We start from the raw sequence: 18,189 nt of genomic DNA on the forward strand, positions 1-18,189 counted from the left end.
TCCCATCTCTGCAGCACTCCACCAATCAGGCCTTTATGGTAGAGTGGCCAGACAGAAGCCACTCTTCAGTGAAAGGCACAACAGCCCACTTGGAGTTTGCCAAACGGTACCTAAAGACTCTCAGACCATTAGAAATAAGATTCTCTGATGAAACCAAGATTGAAATATTTGGCCTGAATGCCAAGCGTCACGTCTGGAGGAAACCTGGCACCATCCTTACGGTGTAGGATGGTCGTTGCAGCATCATGCTGTGGGGATGTTTTTCAGTGGCAGGGACTGGGAGACTAGTCAGGATCGAGGGAAAGATGAACAGAGCAATGTACATAGATCCTTGATTAAAACCTCCAGAGCGCTCAGGACCTCAGACTGAGGCGATTGTTCACGTTTCAACAGGACAACGACCCTAAGCACACAGCCAAGACAATGCAGGAGTGGCTTTGGGACAAGTCTCTGAATGTCCTTGAGTGGCCCAGCCAGAGCCCAGACTTGAACCCAATCTAACATCTCTGGAGACCTGAAAATAGCTGTGCAGCGATGCTCCCCATCCAACCTGACAGAGCTTGAGAGGATCTGCAGAGAATGGGAGAAACTCCCCAAATACAATTGTGCCAAGCTTGTAGCGTCATAACCAAGAAGACTCTAGGCTGTAATCACTGCCAAAGGTGCTTCAACAAAGCATCTGAATACTTATGTAAATGTGATTTTTCCATAATTTTTTTATACATTTGCAAACATTTCTAAAAATCTGTTTTTGTTTTGTCATTATGGGGTCTTGTGTGTAGATTGATATGGGGGAAAAAACAATATAATCAATTTTAGAATAAGGCTGTAACATAACAAAATGTGGAAAAAAGTCACGAGGTCTGAATGCTTTCCAAATGCACTGTATTTGACAGGTTTGACTTATATACATTGTGTAAAATTGTTTGTTATATGCCAGTTATGACATGTTGACATGGACATTGATAAGGGAGGTGTTGTCTGGAGAGAACATGCTCATGAACTCACATCATGTTGACACTTGAAAGCACATCACTGCCCAGAGATGGGTTAAACATTTAACTTCACACACACACGCAAATACCTGATATGCAGTAAAGCACACTCCCTTAGTCCTCCTTGACAGTCTTCTTCTCAGGCCAACTGTTCATGTTGATTTGTTACAACTCCAGTAAAACCTGCCATACATGCTCTATCCAGGTATTTTATAGAATTTCAATACTGGAAATGTTTAAAGACAAAGCGTTGACCCATACTTGTATATCTATCTAATAAGAACGACTTATATTACAGAATATTGTGGTTTTATCACATTCATGTATACTGAGAGAATATATTAATCTTAATTAGGTAGTTGGAATGTATAATTCATTTATGTTTGTTCAATGGCTGAGATTCCTGCATTTTAAATATTTTTCCCTTAACTCAAAGGCCCAGTGCAGTCAAATGTGATTTTCCTGTGTTCTGAGGTTGGAATAATACTGTGAAATTGTGAAAATGATCATGGCCGTTCAGTGTAAGAACAATTTTTTTCCACATCGAACAAGAATTTCCATCACAGTAGGTATATAATTGTTACCCAGAAATAATTTGAAATTGAGAAAACAGCTGCATTGGATCTTTAAAACTTTAAATAAAACATGGTTTATCGTAATGTAGTACCATAGCTGAGAAAATGCACAACATTTAAACTTATCTAGTGCTGTCAGACAGTTTTATTTTGAGTGTAAATGACTGATAATCCAGTCACATTTGAGCACCAAATATTATAGTACACACACCATACATGAAACTTTGCAGTCATCCAACCCGCCTAGATACATTTGTTTTAGGATTAAACTGGAATTGTCATGAGAACCAAACTTGCTCATGTTTCAAATGTTGCCATCATAACTGAATACACATGAAAGGCCACTTTGCAGGAGAGGCCATGATGTCAAACTAGCCATCTGATATAGATGCATTGTTTTTTATTGCAAGAACCAAACATGTTTGTTTACATAACATTATTTAATTCCATGCAAACAGGACAGGAGGACCTAATGACAGTTTTAGCCTACAGTATTTTCCCCCTTTAAAAGAGGGTGAGTTCAAGACACTTGAGGGATCCAGTCACAGTCAAACACCACATGATGGCTGCCACCACCATCCCTTCAAGACAGGAGAAAGTCAATTTTTGGATGGCCCATGGCATTACATTTATCCAGACTGACAGTAAACTTCTGGCAATTATCATCCGCATCACTTCATTTCTTCCTGAAAGAGAAAGGAAATATAAAAAGGGTAAAACGTCAGTAATTTGTCAGTGCAACAACAGTGCCTAAGTTTATAAAGAGGTGTGCATTACCATTCAAATACTGATAACCATCTGTTATAAAGCAGAATTTCAGAAGGACAGCTTTGTCATGGTAAGCAAGGTGTATACATACCCTCCAGTATCTGGTGTACTCTGATGTCCCGGACATACTGCTGAACAGCGTAGTCTTTGAGGTAACTGTATCCACCATGCATCTGGAGTGCCTGGTTACAGATCTGTTGAGGGCAGAGATACTGATGTGTGTGAGAGAGATGTCCAGCTACATCTGATAGTCCACATCATTACCAGTGTGCAAAAGGAGACCACTTACTGTAAAACGTCCATTAAATGTTGAGTCTCCAACAAGCATTGGTCTCTTAATGGCCGGGCATCATTTCACATTTTAGCAAATAAACACTGGCCTATAATAAGCTCTGGGTCCCAAAAAAGTGTAATTAATCGTGTACTGTCTGCATTTTGCAGGTCTGCTGCAGTGGAATTTCACTGCATCTCTACCTTGCGTTGAATGACTGATCCCTGCATGTCAAAACAAGTCTGCTGCAGTTTAAGCAAATACACGCCCAGGCTAATAGCTAATGGAAGTTTTACAGTAAATACTAAAATAACAGTATTTTCATAATTATTTGGGGTCTATCCATAAGAACCATTTTAAGAGATAATATTGACTCACGTTGGAGCACTCGTAAGTGACAAAGAGTTTGGCCATGGAGCAGAGGGACACAGCGTCAGACCTGCTCTCCTGCAGTGCCAGGGTAGCAACAGACATGACGCCACTAGCTTGGTTGCCATCTCTGCCAACTTAAACTGCAGGAACTCAGAATCAAATATCCTATTGGATTACTAAAGGTCTTTCCCAATTCAAAGCCGTAGACTTGATGGGATGCTTACCTGGTTGTTGGAGAGTACCCAAACTGCTTGCGTACTAACAGGTGAACTCTCGCCAGCTGTACACATGCATGGGCCGCCCCAAGAAAACAAGAGGCTGCAGGCAGATAAACCCAATGTAATTTAATGTAGCTGACACCTGAGCATTGGTTGTGTTTTCAAAACCTGTGAATAAAATGGGTTAAGCAAAACCGACTTGAGAGAAATATATAGATGGCCATCAAATAATCATTGAAACAAAAGGTAAATCTGGTGCCATCTCACCAATATTGATCCTGCCTCCGTTCAGGCCTCTCATAGCAATGTTGAAGCCCTGTCCCTCCTGACCCAGCCGACTGGTCACTGAGACGTGGCAGTCCTCTAAGATCACTGCTCTAGTTGGCTGAGAGTTCCATCCCACCTGGAGAGAGAATAGAGGCCTCAGTTGGAGAATCACTGCATCCCTCAGGGCTTCAACATGACTATGACTCAACTATGCCCACTTGTGGACATGGCTTCACTTGGACATGAACTACAGACCATGTAAGTTTGTAGGTTCCTGCTTTACAGTTTATAAGACATAATGATTGTATTCAAAATGACCAATTTAAGACAATATCAACATCAATCAAATGCCAGCTACCTTTTTCTCCTTCTTCTTGCCAAAGCTGAGTCCTGGAGTGTCTTTCTCCACCACCACAGGAGATCCCCTTGGGACCTTTCCCTCCCGTCCGACACATTACTATGTACACGTCTGTGACTCCTCCTCCACTGATGAAGGCCTGCAGTAAGACACATACACAGTGAGACAGGAACTTCCACTTTATATCACTATTTATTCTATCAGCTATGAATTAAAAACAGTACCTTGGAACCATTGAGGATATAATGGTCTCCTTCCAACTTTGCAGTAGTGAGTAACGAAGCAGCATCACTGCCACTGCCTGAAATGTGAAATGAGATTCAATAAGACAAAAAGATTCAGAAATAAAACTGCTTCATAACCACATTATACAGGTTCATGGTGTCAATGCATGACACACTATCACATACTAGAAAGATTAAGACAAAATACCAACCTGGTTCAGTGAGACAATAAGAGGCAAACTTGTCCATCGTACAAAGCTCAGGGCAGAACTTCTCCCTCTGCTCAGTGTTGCTGAAGGTGTCAATCATCCAGTTACACATGCTGCACAGAAATAAGCATCCATTAATGAACACCCCGTACTCAAGTTTTCATAACAAATCGGTAATCGGCCTTTTTGGACGCCGATTACATTGCATTCCACAAGGAAACTGCATGGCAGGCTGACCACCTGTTACGCGAGTGCAGCATGGAAAGTTGCTAGCTAATATTAAACTTATCTTTATAAAAACAATCAATCTTCACATAATCACTAGTTAACTACACAGTTGATGATATTACTAGCTTGTCCTGCATTGCATATAATCAATGCGGTGCCTGTTAATTTATTATTGAATCACAGCCTACTTCGCCAAACGGGGGATGATTTAAGCACATTCGCGAAAAAAGCACAATCATTGCACAAATATACCTAACCATAAGCATCAATGCCTTTCTTAAAATCAATACACAGAAGTATATTTTTTAAACCTGCATATTTAGTTGAAAGAAATTCATGTTAGCAGGCAATATTAACTAGGGAAATTGTGTCACTTCACTTGCGTTCACTGCACGCAGAGTATATCCAGCAGTTTGTTCTGCTGGTGTACAGCAATCTAAGTCATACCACAGATTCTCAATTGGATTGAGGTCTGGGCTTTGACTAGGCCATTCCAAGACATTTAAATGTTTCCCCTTAAACCACTCAATTGCTTCTTTAGCAGTATGCTTAGGGTCATTGTCCTGCTGGAAGGTGAACCTCTGTCTCAGTCTCAAATCTCTGGAAGACAAACAGGTTTCCCTCGAGGATTTCCTTGTATTTAGCGCCATCCATCATTTCTTCAATTCTGACCAGTTTCCCAGTCCCTGCCTATGAAAAACATCCCCACAGCATGATGCTGCCACCACCATGCTTCAGTGTGGGGACGGTGTTCTCAGGGTGATGAGAGGTGTTGGGTTTGCACCAGACATAGCATTTTCCTTGATGGCCAAAAAGCTCAATTTAGGTCTCATCTGACCCGAGTACCTTCTTCCATATGTTTGGGGAGTCTCCCACATGCCTTTTGGCAAACACCAAACGTGTTTGCTTATTTTTTTCTTTAAGCAATGACATTTTTTCTCTTCCGTAAAGCCCAGCTCTGTGGAGTGTACAGCTTAGTGGTCCTATGGACAGATACTCCAATCTCCGCTGTGGAGCTTTGCAGCTCCTTCAGGGTTATCTTTGGTCTCTTTGTTGTCTCCCTGATCAATGCCCTCCTTGCCTGTGTTACGCACACCTCTAAGAGGGAACGCAACACCCTGCTACAACTCAACTCCCCGTGAAATGAAAGAGGTATGGACTGTAGGTGTGAGTAAGGATGACAAAAGCAGAGAATTTACCGTTTACTAGGAATGTATTCCTTCACACGGTAATATGGGGAAAAGGGGCTGGATGGAACCAAAGCAAAGAAAGTAAATATCAAAGCCCCCTCTCCTACCTTACCTGCCTACCCACTACTTACCTAACTTAGCATCACCTGGTGCGCTAACCAAAATACAGGGGGTGGTACGCCCAGGTCTTACCTAGTGTGCCTAGACAGTGAATATACTACGGGTATATGTATGCCCGCAGGCCTCTTGCCTAAGCACTCCCTAGGTGCCTTCCCCTTCCCCCCTGGGAACAAATGAAACAGAATTATCCAAACAATTTCAATAATCAAAACACTGCATCCTATTGACACACAAAAGACATAACCAATACAGGTCACACTAATCATCTCCCTCTGAGAACAACCAACACAGTATATCACCCTCAGCCTCCTCTCTCAGCAATGATCTCCCAGTTATGATCTCTTTTTCTGAGCAACAGAACACTGGTTTTTATAGCTGGAGAAGGAGTCTAATGGGATACAGCTGTAACTTGAGGGGGCGGGGTCAGCTCCAATCATCAATGGGGCTGAACAATCAGCTGCTTGGGGAGAATTCAGGAAGCCATCTCCTGAAACACACACTCAAATACACAAACTACAACACAGAAACTGGGGAACGTAACAGCCTGGTCTGTGAGTTTTGGTGGCCGGCCCTCTCTTGGTAGGTTTATTGTGGTGCCATATTCTTTCAATTTTTTAATAATGGATTTAATGGTGCTCCGTGGGATGTTCAAAGTTTTGGATAATTTTTTTTAGAACCCAACCCTGATCTGTACTTCTCCACAACTTTGTCCCTGACCTGTTTGGAGAGCTCCTAGGTCTTCATGGTGCCGCTTGCTTAGTGGTGTTACAGACTCTGATACCTTTCTAACCTGAGATCATGTGGCACTTAAATAAAGTCCACCTGTGTACAATCTAACTAATTATGTGACTTCTGATGGTAATTGGTTGCACCAGATCTTATTTAGGGGCTTCATAGCAAATGGGGTGAATACATATGCACGCACCACTTTTCAGTTTTTTTCATTTCACTTCACCAATTTGGACTATTTTGTGTATGTTTATTACATGAAATACAAATACAAATCCATTTAAATTACAGGTTGTAATGCAACAAAATAGGAAAAACACCAAGATGGATGAATACTTTTGTAAACCCAGATTTTAGTCTGTAGGCCTATGCCTATTGAAATGACAAGTCAATCTTGCAAATGGGCCATTTATAAAATGTTATAGTCTTAACATCTGGCACATAATAGCACAATTTCCAGAAAATAGCCTAACATTACTTTATGTTCTTCCAAGTGTTTCTTGCTCGGAGATTGAGATCCTCTGTCCAACTTTCATCACTCAAACTCTCCTTTTGGATTTATCTATAGTTAAACACATAAGCAAAGGGGATTTATTTACAAACATTAACCTGATTCAAGCCCTGAATGCGGATTGTCTGAAAGCCATGATATAGATCAGACCATATACCACGGGTATGACAAAAAAAATACAATTATGGTAACCAGTTTATAATAGCAATAACGCACCCCCGGGGTTTGTGGTATACGGCCAATATACCAAGGCTAACAAATGTATCCAAGCACTCCGTGTATCGTGGTATATTGGCCATATACCATACCGCCTTGTGCCTTATCATAGCAGTCAAATTAGTTAAATCGACATCCATTGATAAAAAAAAATATCTGACGAGTTTAAGGGGAAATTATCTTTTCTGTTGCGACATCTTCAAATTCCTTTATTACGTCATGTCATACATAGCTCACAATTATTATTAACAATTTTGCTTCAAACGTCGTTATAAAAGTTACTACGATATTCCTTCTTAATTGGCTCGATAACGTTATGGAAAAAGGTTTTATTGTATAAATATGGCAACTCCTCTCTTTTTGCAGGGCTCTGGCAGTGCTCCTCCTTGCACAAAGGCGGAGGTAGCGGTCCTGCTGCTGGGTTGTTGCCCTCCTACGGCCTCCTCCACGTCTCCTGATGTACTGGCCTGTCTCCTGGTAGCGCCTCCATGCTCTGGACACTACGCTGACAGACACAGCAAACCTTCTTGCCACAGCTCGCATTGATGTGCCATCCTGGATGAGCTGCACTACCTGAGCCACTTGTGTGGGTTGTAGACTCCGTCTCATGCTACCACTAGAGTGAAAGCACCGCCAGCATTCAAAAGTGACCAAAACATCAGCCAGGAAGCATAGGAACTGAGAAGTGGTCTGTGGTCACCACCTGCAGAATCACTCCTTTATTGGGGGTGTCTTGCTAATTGCCTATAATTTCCACCTTTTGTCTATTCCATTTGCACAACAGCATGTGAAATTTATTGTCAATCAGTGTTGCTTCCTAAGTGGACAGTTTGATTTCACAGAAGTGTGATTGACTTGGAGTTACATTGTGTTGTTTAAGTGTTCCCTTTATTTTTTTGAGCAGTGTATATCAATGATGTCGCTCTTGTTGCTGGTGATTCTCTGATCCACCTCTACGCAGACGACACCATTCTGTATACATCTGGCCCTTCTTTGGACACTGTGCTAACAAACCTCCAATCAAGCTTCAATGCCATACAAAACTCCTTCCGAGGCCTCCAACTGCTTTTAAATGCAAGTAAAACTAATTGCATGCTCTTCAACCGATTGCTGCCCGCACCCTCCCACCCGACTAGCATCACTACTCTGGATGGTTCTGATTTAGAATATGTGGACAACTACAAATACCTAGGTGTCTGGTTAGACTGTAAACTCTCCTTCCAGAATCATATTAAAACATCTCCAATCCAAAGTTAAATCTAGAATCGGCTTCCTATTTCGCAACAAAGCCTCCTTCACTCATGCTGCCAAACATACTCTCGTAAAACTGACTATCCTGCCGATCCTTGACTTCGGCGATGTCATTTACAAAATAGCCTCCAACACTCTACTCAGTAAACTGGATGTAGTCTATCACAGTGCCATCCGTTTTGTCACCAAAGCCCCATATACTACCCACCACTGTGACCTGTATGCTCACGTTGGCTGGCCCTCACTACATATTCGTTGCCAAACCCACTGGCTCCAGGTCATCTATAAGTCTATGCTAGGTAAAGCCCCGCCTTATCTCAGCTCACTGGTCACCATAGCAACACCCACCCGTAGCACACGCTAAAGCAGGTATATTTCACTGGTCACCCCCAAAGCCAACACTTGCTTTGGCCGCCTTTCCTTCCAGTTCTCTGCTGCCAATGACTAGAACGAATTTCAAAATTCAATGAAGCTGGAGACATATCTCCCTCTCTAACTTTAAGCATCAGCTGTCAGAGCAGCTTACCGATCACTGTACCTGTACACAGCCAATCTGTAAATAGCACACCCAACTACCTCATCCCCATATTGTTACTTATCCTCTTGCTCTTTTGCACCCCAGAATCTCTACTTGCACATCATCATCTGCACATCTATCATTCCAGTGTTAATGCTAAATTGTAATTAGTTTGCCTCTACGGCCTATTTATTGCCTTACCTCCCTAATCTTCTACATTTGCAAACACCGTACATAGATTTTTCTATTGTGTTATTGACTGTACGTTTGTTTATGTGTAACTCTGTGTTGTTGTTGTTTTTTCACACTGCTTTGCTTTATCTTGGCCAGGCCGCAGTTGTAAATGAGAACTTGTTCTCAACTGGCCTACCTGGTTAAATAAAGGTGAAATAAAAAAATATATATATAAAAAAAAAAGACGGGGGCATAGTACACACACCCCTGCCTCAGAAAGGTCGAAAGGAGCCATGGCTGACCAATACGATTCAAGTGGCTGTCCTTAAGCAGGCCTGCCTGTACACCAGCATGCAATCTCAAAATTCATACTGTTAAAATACATCAACATAAAAACTATTTGAAAATCTTGTTTGACGAGGAGTTGCTACAGCAATGATTACTTTATGTCAGTTATGAACAGAAAACAGGGCCTTATACCAGACACGTTTAAAGTGAAGAAACGAAGAGTTGGCAATGAGAAGCAGTTTGGTGCTGTCAACAATGGAGAAGAGGGACCACCGGACGTCAAAGCCGACCTGCGGGACCATATAACATTATTCTCACGCAAACTCTTCAATGACGCCCTTCCACAAATTATCCTGAAACACCAACTATACACAATGGTTGGACCCAAGTGGACATGCAGCTGAGTGACTTGAGGGAATAGGGGAGGTGTTGATGTTCCAGCTGGGCTTTGATGCTGAGGTCTTTGGGTTGGTGTTCGCTGCAGACTATAAGGCTAAAGTCCTGGCCAGGGAGGAGGGGAGATGGACACTGGGCACAGTGGAGAAGTTCCTGGAGAAAGTGCTGACCTTCTGCAACAACCTGAGATTCAACAAAGACAAAATGCTCAAGGAGTTTCTCTTCACAGGCTCAGAGAACGCAACTGGTGAAGTCGTGGGTTCTGACAGGGATGCTGGTAGCTCTCTATCCCCAATTGTCAGATTCACCAAGTACCTAATACAGGGTCGTAAAGCTGTAGTGGGCATGGTTAAGACATCCAAATATAACTTAGTCTCAACTCACAGATTAAATTCCAGATCAAGTACCACATCCATGACATCATTGGTGCAGAGCTAGTAGAATGTATACCCACAACTTCAGGAACATTGTTAAGGTGTGTGGACTAATGAACTCAACTGACTGAATGGATATAACGACCTGTTTCATGGAAGAAATCATGTTCAGTTGCTCTGAGGGTGAGTGGCCATGTTACACCAAATTAACCTATGGTTAATCCTTTGTTATTGCGGAAGTTTTTTTCTGCCAATTGTACAAAGTGAAACCTTGTAGGTCGATGAAATGCCAATGGTGTAAAATAAAATCTTGTCAGGTTTCATTCAATAAATAAAATAAATATATATTTTTTAAATACTGTAGCAACACGACTACTTTGGCTTCAAAATAACGATTGAGTACAACTTGACCACCAGAGGTTACATTACTACTTAGGTAGTATAACGTTAGTTGTTACTGTCTGTCGTTACTAACTGTGGTCAATATGACTACCGTAACTAGTACTTAAGTAGGAATGCATTGCTGGAAAATGCACACTAGGCAATGAAAAACAAAACACTAACGGTATCTGCAGTCAGTTACCTACTAACGTTACAGTAACGTTACTCAGCTAACGTTAGCTAGTTTAGAGAGCTTTTCAGCTCATCCCAACTAAGCTAACGCGTCAGATGGTTAGTAGTGCAAGTCTGCATTACTCTACTGTAACGACCCTGTGTTTATAAGCGCGGAAATCGACTCTGCCGCTCGAGCATGCTTTTGCGGCACAGTCGATAGCGCGCCGGACCTCGGGCTAGGAGGTCGAGGGTTCGAGACCTGCTCCCTGCTGTTTCATTACATTGGTGTCGGAAGTGATCGGACCTCGCATCCACGACAGTGCGTGTGCTTGGCCGGTGAGCGCGTTCCTGTAAGACGTAAAGTCGCAAGCTAGCGCGAGGACGCGCTCTTTGAAAGGAGGGAGTAGTGTAACGACCCTGTGTTTATAAGCGCGGAAATCGACTCTGCCGCTCGAGCATGCTTTTGCGGCACAGTCGATAGCGCGCCGGACCTCGGGCTAGGAGGTCGAGGGTTCGAGACCTGCTCCCTGCTGTTTCATTACACTACCAACGATTTTGAAACCCAAAATGCTTACGGTCAATACACGAAGCTATTCCTCGTCTCTGTGTGCTGAGCTATTCCTCGTCTCTGTGTGCTGTTAAATATTAACCGCCGACTTCTGCCGATGCAGAACTCAGTCTGACAACTCTAGATAACGTTCCCATGGCCGCCATGTTAGTTATTGGTTATATCACGCTGCTGTTGGGAAATGTAGTTCCATTACGCAAGATACGTGTAGTTGTTATATTGGGGTGCTTGCTTAGTTTTCTTCTATACTTTTTCAGGAAAGGGCACATTTTTCTCGTAATTTGATTAACCACCGAAATATACCCTAAGGTCAATTGCTTGCCTAAACCAGATACATTAAGGGGGCCTAAACAGATAAACAAACTAAAGCGAATTGTTTCTACATCATATGCTTTTGACGTAGCCACTAGCGCGGGAGTTCTTCGTCATTCAGAGTCCTTCTTTTTGCAGTGTTCTGAGTTTTATGTTTCCGACCACTTCGATTTGCATCTTTACAACGTACCAGTAAGTAACAATGCAATCCTCCTCATAATTAACTGATTTAATGAAACACGTTCTTTTTTTGTTGCTGTAAATCAAATGTCACCTACTGTCACGCACCAATGGTTAGATATCATTGGAATGGGACTTGAAGATTCTAGTTCTTCCAAGCCAAACCACTAACGTTATTGCTTCATCTCTCAGGCATGGCACCTAAAATGAGAACCCGTGGAACCACAAGAACACTACAATCCAGTAAGTAAAAGCGTTCACATTTCTTTGCACTGAATGACATTGCAAGATTTTTCAACATCCCTGACACTGTTTCACACTCACTTTACAACCACAATGATTTGATTTTAGAATGGCTATTAATAAGGGGATGTATTACACAGGCAACGATGAAGAGACAAAAACTAATGCCCACAGTGAGGACTCCCCATTGGAGGTTGGTCAGGCAGTCAGGGGGAAGAGGAAAGCTTCAGGTTCAGGAAAGACTGGAAAACAGGAGAGTTCAAAGGCAAAAAAATCACCTGAACAACCACAGTATTGTCACTGGCTGATGAAGTCAGAGCCAGAGAGCCGCTTGGAAAATGGCATAGATGTCAAGGTATTCTATTCTGCTTAATAATAGGATGGTGTCATCTGTGTCAAGACCTGTTGTTGCTCAATAGTGATGTCTTGTTCAGGATAAATGATATCTAGGCTATTCCATGTCACAGTTGTTACCAACTCAGAGGCTTTGTGGTTAATGTGTCCACCCTTAGATTGGAAGGTTGGGGGTTAAAAAAATGGGACCCAATGCATCTGCTTAACTTTCAGCATAAATGGAATGGATTGGGAGTAATTCCCTGCGACAGACTAGCATCCTGTTCTGGGTGTATACTTATACATCAAGCTGCCTAACGATATACAGAAACAAGAGATGGGCTCCTGCCCTATGGGTCGTTATGGCTTACTTACTTTTACTATGTCACAGTTTGGGATCGAGGATTTGAAGACTCTTCCCAACCAAACTGGGTGTTGGGATGGTGTTCGGAACTACCAAGCCCGTAACTTCATGCGAGACATGAAAGAGGGGCAGCATGCATTCTTCTACCACAGCAACTGCAAGGAGCCTGGAATAGCTGGAGTTATGAAGGTGAGCCTCTACCTGTTCTTATTTCTGTTTGTAATATACACTGTGTTTCAGGTATGGTGCCTCTCACCTGCTTTCTCTTTTCCAGATTGTAAAGGAGTCCTATGTGGACCACACTCAGTTTGACAAGAAAGATGTCCATTACGACGCCTCCAGCAAGGCAGACAACCCCAAATGGAGTATGGTATGAATGTTTTCATGTTCACATTTGTTTGTGTTCCAAATGGCTTGAGATCAAGATACATCACTGATATGTAACGGGCTTTTTATCGCAATCCAATTTAAACTGTACTAGTGCTCTGCTGGCTTGTTTCATGTTTGACTGCCAGGTTGATGTCCAGTTTGAGAGGATGTTAAAGCGCTTCATTCCTCTGTCTGAGTTGAAGAAGATCCACCTGCAGCACAAGACCAAAGGCGGGTCCCTGAATGGCATGTCTCTCTTCACCAGGGCTAGGCTGTCTGTCCAGCCCCTCACCAGTGGTACGTGGAGATCAGTGACACTGAGTAATATGGTTGTCAAATTGCCACCTCATCATGGTTTACAAAGCTTTTGTGTAAGTAAAATCATACATTTTTTATTTTTTTCTCAGAGGAATTTGAATTTGTCCTGAGTTTAGAGGACAATGACCCACTGTGAAGATTTTGACAAGATGACCTGGAGAGAAGTTTTCCTGTCTTGTGTATGATGATGCTGCTGCTAATATGTTGACTGTAGGTGAGGTCTATTGAACCATTGTGCTTGTATTAAATGGAAATTGTCTCAAGGTTTCTGTGTTTGTCAAGAGACAGCCTGGAGTTTATTTCTAATATTAAAGAGGTTTGTTTATACTATTATGACAGTTCATGTATTTGCCTTCACTGTCTAAAGGGGATCATTTCAGTCTAAACATGCAGAATTTTCATTTCCAAGAGTAAAGGCAATCAATCCATCAGTGAAATATTTATCAGGTGCATGTACACATTAACTTATTTCTATACCAAAACGTGTCTGTGGATAACAAGGCATTTGGCAAATGTATTTAAGTTTTGGGGAAAGGGGTTATAGATTAGAGCACAAAAAATACAGGAAAACCTAAGGCTAAAAGATGTGTTAAACATATTGAGTCAACAAAATTTCATTTGCTAGATTGATACACTTAGGCACAACATTTCAAGTCTCTAACATGGAAGATACAGAAGACTCCTTACTATCAGACCTCAAATACAAGCACTTAAAATCCCTGCCTAACACTATTGGAATGCTTAGGTAACGCAGGTGAATGTAATGGTCATATTGTGGCACCATCTGAATGCTATTCACTGTATGACGGTTTAACGGCATAAGTGGGTGAGAGATTCAATGGCTCTTATTTGAAGGATTTACAAATTAATGGGTAAGTAATCATTTATCCAGCCCTCTCACTCAACAAAGAAATTAGATAACACTTACAATGCAATAGAAACCTTCCAATGATCTCACTGTGCAATCATTACACAAGGACTGAGAGCATGTGTATGTGGAGGAGCAATGGATACATATAATCAGTGCAAAGTTAGAATTTCAGATTTCATTATGACAGACCACATCAAAATGTCAGGAATGCATTTGACTGAGTATGGAATGTTTTCAAAATGCATCACTGTTACTCAGGACTTCAACTCCCTATGACAATACAGTTTTGTATACGGAGTTAGAATCCATTCATATATAAAGCTAAAGCTAGAAATGTACTTTGACGAAGAAAGTTGATCATTTGAAGAAGACAGAGTATAATATTACATTTTAGGGTATCACGCACAGGGGGAGATCTAAACAAGTGGCCGGCTTTGCTTTCACTGGATATGTGTATTGAGAGAGTTGACCTGCAGCGGAATTTTAGGCCCCTGCAATGCCTCATCCTCCAGTCTTCCCTTAATCTTTCCTTTATCCCTTTATTCAGCAGCCCTAATAAACAGGGCTACTTTATCAGTGATCATGTGAGCTGACAGGTGCCCCCACTTCTTTTCCTTCTGTGAGGAGAATGAGTGGAGGCAGCTTTAGCCGCTGTCCTCCCTCGCCGCCTTCTCCAGAGCGCTCTCGGAACTGGCTGAGCCCTCGAACCGCTGGGCTCCGATGGTGGCCTGGCTCGACATGCTCTTCCTCACCACATCCCCTTTCCTCCACAGTGTGATTTCCTGGAGAAGGAAGTGGTCTTGAGCTCATTGTCTTAATCACTAACAAATTTCCATAGGGACACATTTAATGCTAGATAGGAATGCAATATATAAAGTGCAGCACAGTGGATACACCATGTTGAACCTGACACCTGATAAATTCCCTCTAAGGGCACATCATTTTATCTGGGATCACTGCTAACAATTACCCATCAGAAGCCCCTGTTCCATACCTGCTGTTTGAAGTAGCGTCTCTCCTCCTCATCAATCAGCACCAGGTTAAGGTAGTAACGCACAGAGAACTTCTTATTAATGTCTCGCATGGTGGGGGTCATCTCATAGCCAGCCAGAAACAACCGGATTGGAATTGACTCTCCTTAAACATAATAAAAACACTCAGTCAGACCTGATGGGTAGTTGAGCATTGCCATTTTCAAAAGCATACAATCCACTTCACTATATCCTTTACCTCGGACAGGAGCCCCATCCATGATCTCATATTTGGCGATGGTGTCATTTTCATGGTATACACTAGGACCGGTGCCAGTTGTCTCCCGTTTGATGATGTCAATCTCCATGTGCTTTATCTTAATCCGCACCAGCAGGAAGTAGATCTTACCCACAATTACGTCTTTCAGGTGGTACCTGTAGAAGACAGGAGAGATCGTCACAGGGCTGCTATAACACAAAAATACAATACATAGTCAAAGGAAAGGTTCTAAACTACGATGGTTTCTGCATGTTCCTGTGACTAGAGGTGGTGGCATTTTGTTATTTTGTAAATTGAGTTTTTAAAAATTAGGTGACTGAGGGTGTTGAATTTTTAAAAATCTATTTCACCCTTACTTGGATTTGTTGTACTCAAACTCAATGTGGAGACAGTCTTCAATCCCAACTTCCATTTTTATTGACGAGTTGAGCTCTGGGTACGTGCTGAGTGTGTGCACCACAATATCCATCTCTTTACTGATGTCATTCAGTCTCCTGCTCACCGTGGCACGCAGAAAATACCTGCAAGTACAACCAACAGACACTGAGCAAATCTGCTGTAATCTCAGATGTTATCCAACAACATATCCTCATTGCATCCTGAGGCTATAAAAGAAGATAGTCATTATCATAACCAGTAATTATGATTTGTGTGTGTAATGCAATGCATTTGAGCATGTGAAGCACACAAACATTACTCTTGATGAGGAAGTAGTGCTAGGCACATGACTGACAGGTCAAAGGTGAACTTGGGTTAAAGAGTGAGCCATAAAGTAATAGTTATTTTGGCAGAGAATGTTCAGGCTGCATGTTTCCTTACCGCAGCTTCACATTCTGGCCTGTGTAGGTCTCATAGGGCTTCTCAACATGGGTGAACTCAAAGTCGAAGGTCTGTGACTGAGTAAGCTCTCCAGGCCTTGCAAGATCTTTCACCAGGGAGACAAACTCATGATGGTTTCCTCTGTCGTAGTACAGCTCTGTGAAGGAAGGACAGGTATACACATCGCAATAGAATCACTCCCTCATAGAAGAATGCATCTAGGCGTATTGGCACATATGACACTACTGTTGTTGATCAAAAAGTCCAACAGAAAAGGGATGTAACTAAGATGTATACTCACCAATCTGGCCTACAAATTCGATTTTGATCCCTTGATGTTCCAGTCTTTTCCCAGGGTTCTTCAGTGTAACGTTGATCTTTCCAGACACAGTCTCCCCGTCATAAAATAGGAAATATTTGTCCTTCTTCCCATCTTCAGTCTTATGTTCGGCCTTCTTTCTCGTCTCAGCATCAGTCAGAACTACATCAATTTCTGCACTTTGGCCAAAACTGAAGAAACTCATGTTTGTGTTCTTTTCTGTGCCGTTTTATGAACAAGGTTAAGATTTATCGGATCTGAACATGAACAGATCTTTAAAGACCAATTTAGGTGACACTTTCAGTGCCCTATTTCTTACTAAAGTAAATGCAGTAGTTCATTCGAAATGACGGAAAGTGCAAAAACACCAACTTGTTTGTTACCAGAAATGATCACAGAACGTAGTATTTCTGAGAGGTCTCGAAAAATATGCAAATGTAGGCGTTATTTTACCTTTGTATCTCTTCTCAAATTCAATTCAATTACACATACGGCACCATATCTTCGTATCCCTATCGATTACATAAATAGCCTAAATACTACAAAGCATGGTGATATCTACAAACACTGAAGAATGTTGCGTTTCCCTCGAACTCAAGATGTATCCGTCATTCATCGAAACCGATTAACAATGTGGTGAGTCTTGATTGTTTCCTTCAGAATTTTATTCGCACTGAATTGTTAAATTGTATCTTTCCTGAAATAGCATAATGTTGCAAGCGATCATTTCCTATGTTTTTGCACTTCCGGGGTCGTCTGGTTGACTGCATTATTTTTCAAAATAGAGGTTCAACTCTTCTGTAGTCAATTGCAAATAAAAAGTCCCAACAATACAGTAAATACAGTTACTTATGTTATGTCTTTATTGACAAAATGAAGTAAGCATATAACAGTATCCATTTCTTGCACTACAACGAATGAACAATTAACATTTTACAACAGTTCCTGAGTAGTGTTATTTTATAAACAAAGAATACCAATGAAAAAATAACTATATCAATAATGTTTCAAAAAGTAATTTTTAACAATTTCAATTTGAAACATTGTTTAATACTTATGATGTATTGTTACTGATAAAAATGTATGTGTAGACATTTTTTTTCTAACAAAGTTGTATTGCCTGTACATCCATTAATATTGTATGTTGTGTCCATAAAGAAAATACAGTTAATTGTGAGTCAAAACTGGACAATATGTCCAATATTCATAAAGTAGGTAATTAGTAAGCACAGAAGGTTACTTATAAACAGAAACGGCACTCTGAAAAAAAAATCATAATTACTTGATATACTCATAATACATCTTAAATTGCAGTATTATACTGGGATTATACTGTATAACTGTAATATGTTTCTTTGTTATTCTGAACGCAGAGAATAAAGTTAGTTGGCTTTATTAAGCACAACAGACTGTTTCATTGTGCCCGTTGACTCTGC

The 18,189-nt window shown here is 41.4% G+C and overlaps 2 protein-coding genes and 2 pseudogenes across 2 annotated transcripts; 2 read left to right on the forward strand and 2 right to left on the reverse strand.

The window, feature by feature from the left end:
• Nucleotides 1-1,751: 1,751 nt before the first annotated feature.
• On the reverse strand, nt 1,752-4,422 carry LOC120018528 (annotated as a pseudogene).
• Nucleotides 4,423-9,455: 5,033 nt separating this feature from the next.
• Nucleotides 9,456-10,441, forward strand: LOC120018172 (annotated as a pseudogene).
• Nucleotides 10,442-11,342: 901 nt separating this feature from the next.
• LOC120018173 (thymocyte nuclear protein 1-like) lies at nt 11,343-13,757 on the forward strand. Its single transcript, XM_038961220.1, has 7 exons — nt 11,343-11,878; nt 12,059-12,109; nt 12,250-12,464; nt 12,834-12,995; nt 13,081-13,176; nt 13,322-13,472; nt 13,583-13,757. The coding sequence occupies exons 2-7, from the start codon at nt 12,061-12,063 to the stop codon at nt 13,627-13,629; spliced, it is 720 nt and encodes a 239-aa protein (XP_038817148.1). The 5' UTR covers nt 11,343-11,878; nt 12,059-12,060; the 3' UTR covers nt 13,630-13,757.
• A 160-nt stretch (nt 13,758-13,917) lies between these two features.
• On the reverse strand, nt 13,918-17,496 carry LOC120018171 (vacuolar protein sorting-associated protein 26B-like). Its single transcript, XM_038961219.1, has 6 exons — nt 16,736-17,496; nt 16,435-16,591; nt 15,972-16,136; nt 15,595-15,770; nt 15,359-15,501; nt 13,918-15,146 (listed from the first exon to the last, which is right to left on the reverse strand). The coding sequence occupies exons 1-6, from the start codon at nt 16,956-16,958 to the stop codon at nt 15,009-15,011; spliced, it is 1,002 nt and encodes a 333-aa protein (XP_038817147.1). The 5' UTR covers nt 16,959-17,496; the 3' UTR covers nt 13,918-15,008.
• Between the last annotated feature and the right edge of the window lie 693 nt (nt 17,497-18,189).

The sequence above is a fragment of the Salvelinus namaycush genome, chromosome 23, assembly GCF_016432855.1.
Source record: "Salvelinus namaycush isolate Seneca chromosome 23, SaNama_1.0, whole genome shotgun sequence".
Lineage (NCBI taxonomy): Eukaryota > Metazoa > Chordata > Actinopteri > Salmoniformes > Salmonidae > Salvelinus > Salvelinus namaycush.

Bases quoted from the DNA above. Each gene is read 5' to 3' on its own strand.
- LOC120018173 (XM_038961220.1), top strand. From the start codon at position 12,061: ATGGCACCTAAAATGAGAACCCGTGGAACCACAAGAACACTACAATCC. The intron at 12,465-12,833 runs GTATTCTATTCT...ACTATGTCACAG, and splicing joins AAAATGGCATAGATGTCAAG to TTTGGGATCGAGGATTTGAA. The intron at 13,177-13,321 runs GTATGAATGTTT...TTTGACTGCCAG, and splicing joins ACAACCCCAAATGGAGTATG to GTTGATGTCCAGTTTGAGAG.
- LOC120018171 (XM_038961219.1), bottom strand. From the start codon at position 16,958: ATGAGTTTCTTCAGTTTTGGCCAAAGTGCAGAAATTGATGTAGTTCTG. The intron at 16,592-16,735 runs GTGAGTATACAT...CTTCCTTCACAG, and splicing joins CGAATTTGTAGGCCAGATTG to AGCTGTACTACGACAGAGGA. The intron at 15,502-15,594 runs GTAAAGGATATA...ATTATGTTTAAG, and splicing joins GGATGGGGCTCCTGTCCGAG to GAGAGTCAATTCCAATCCGG.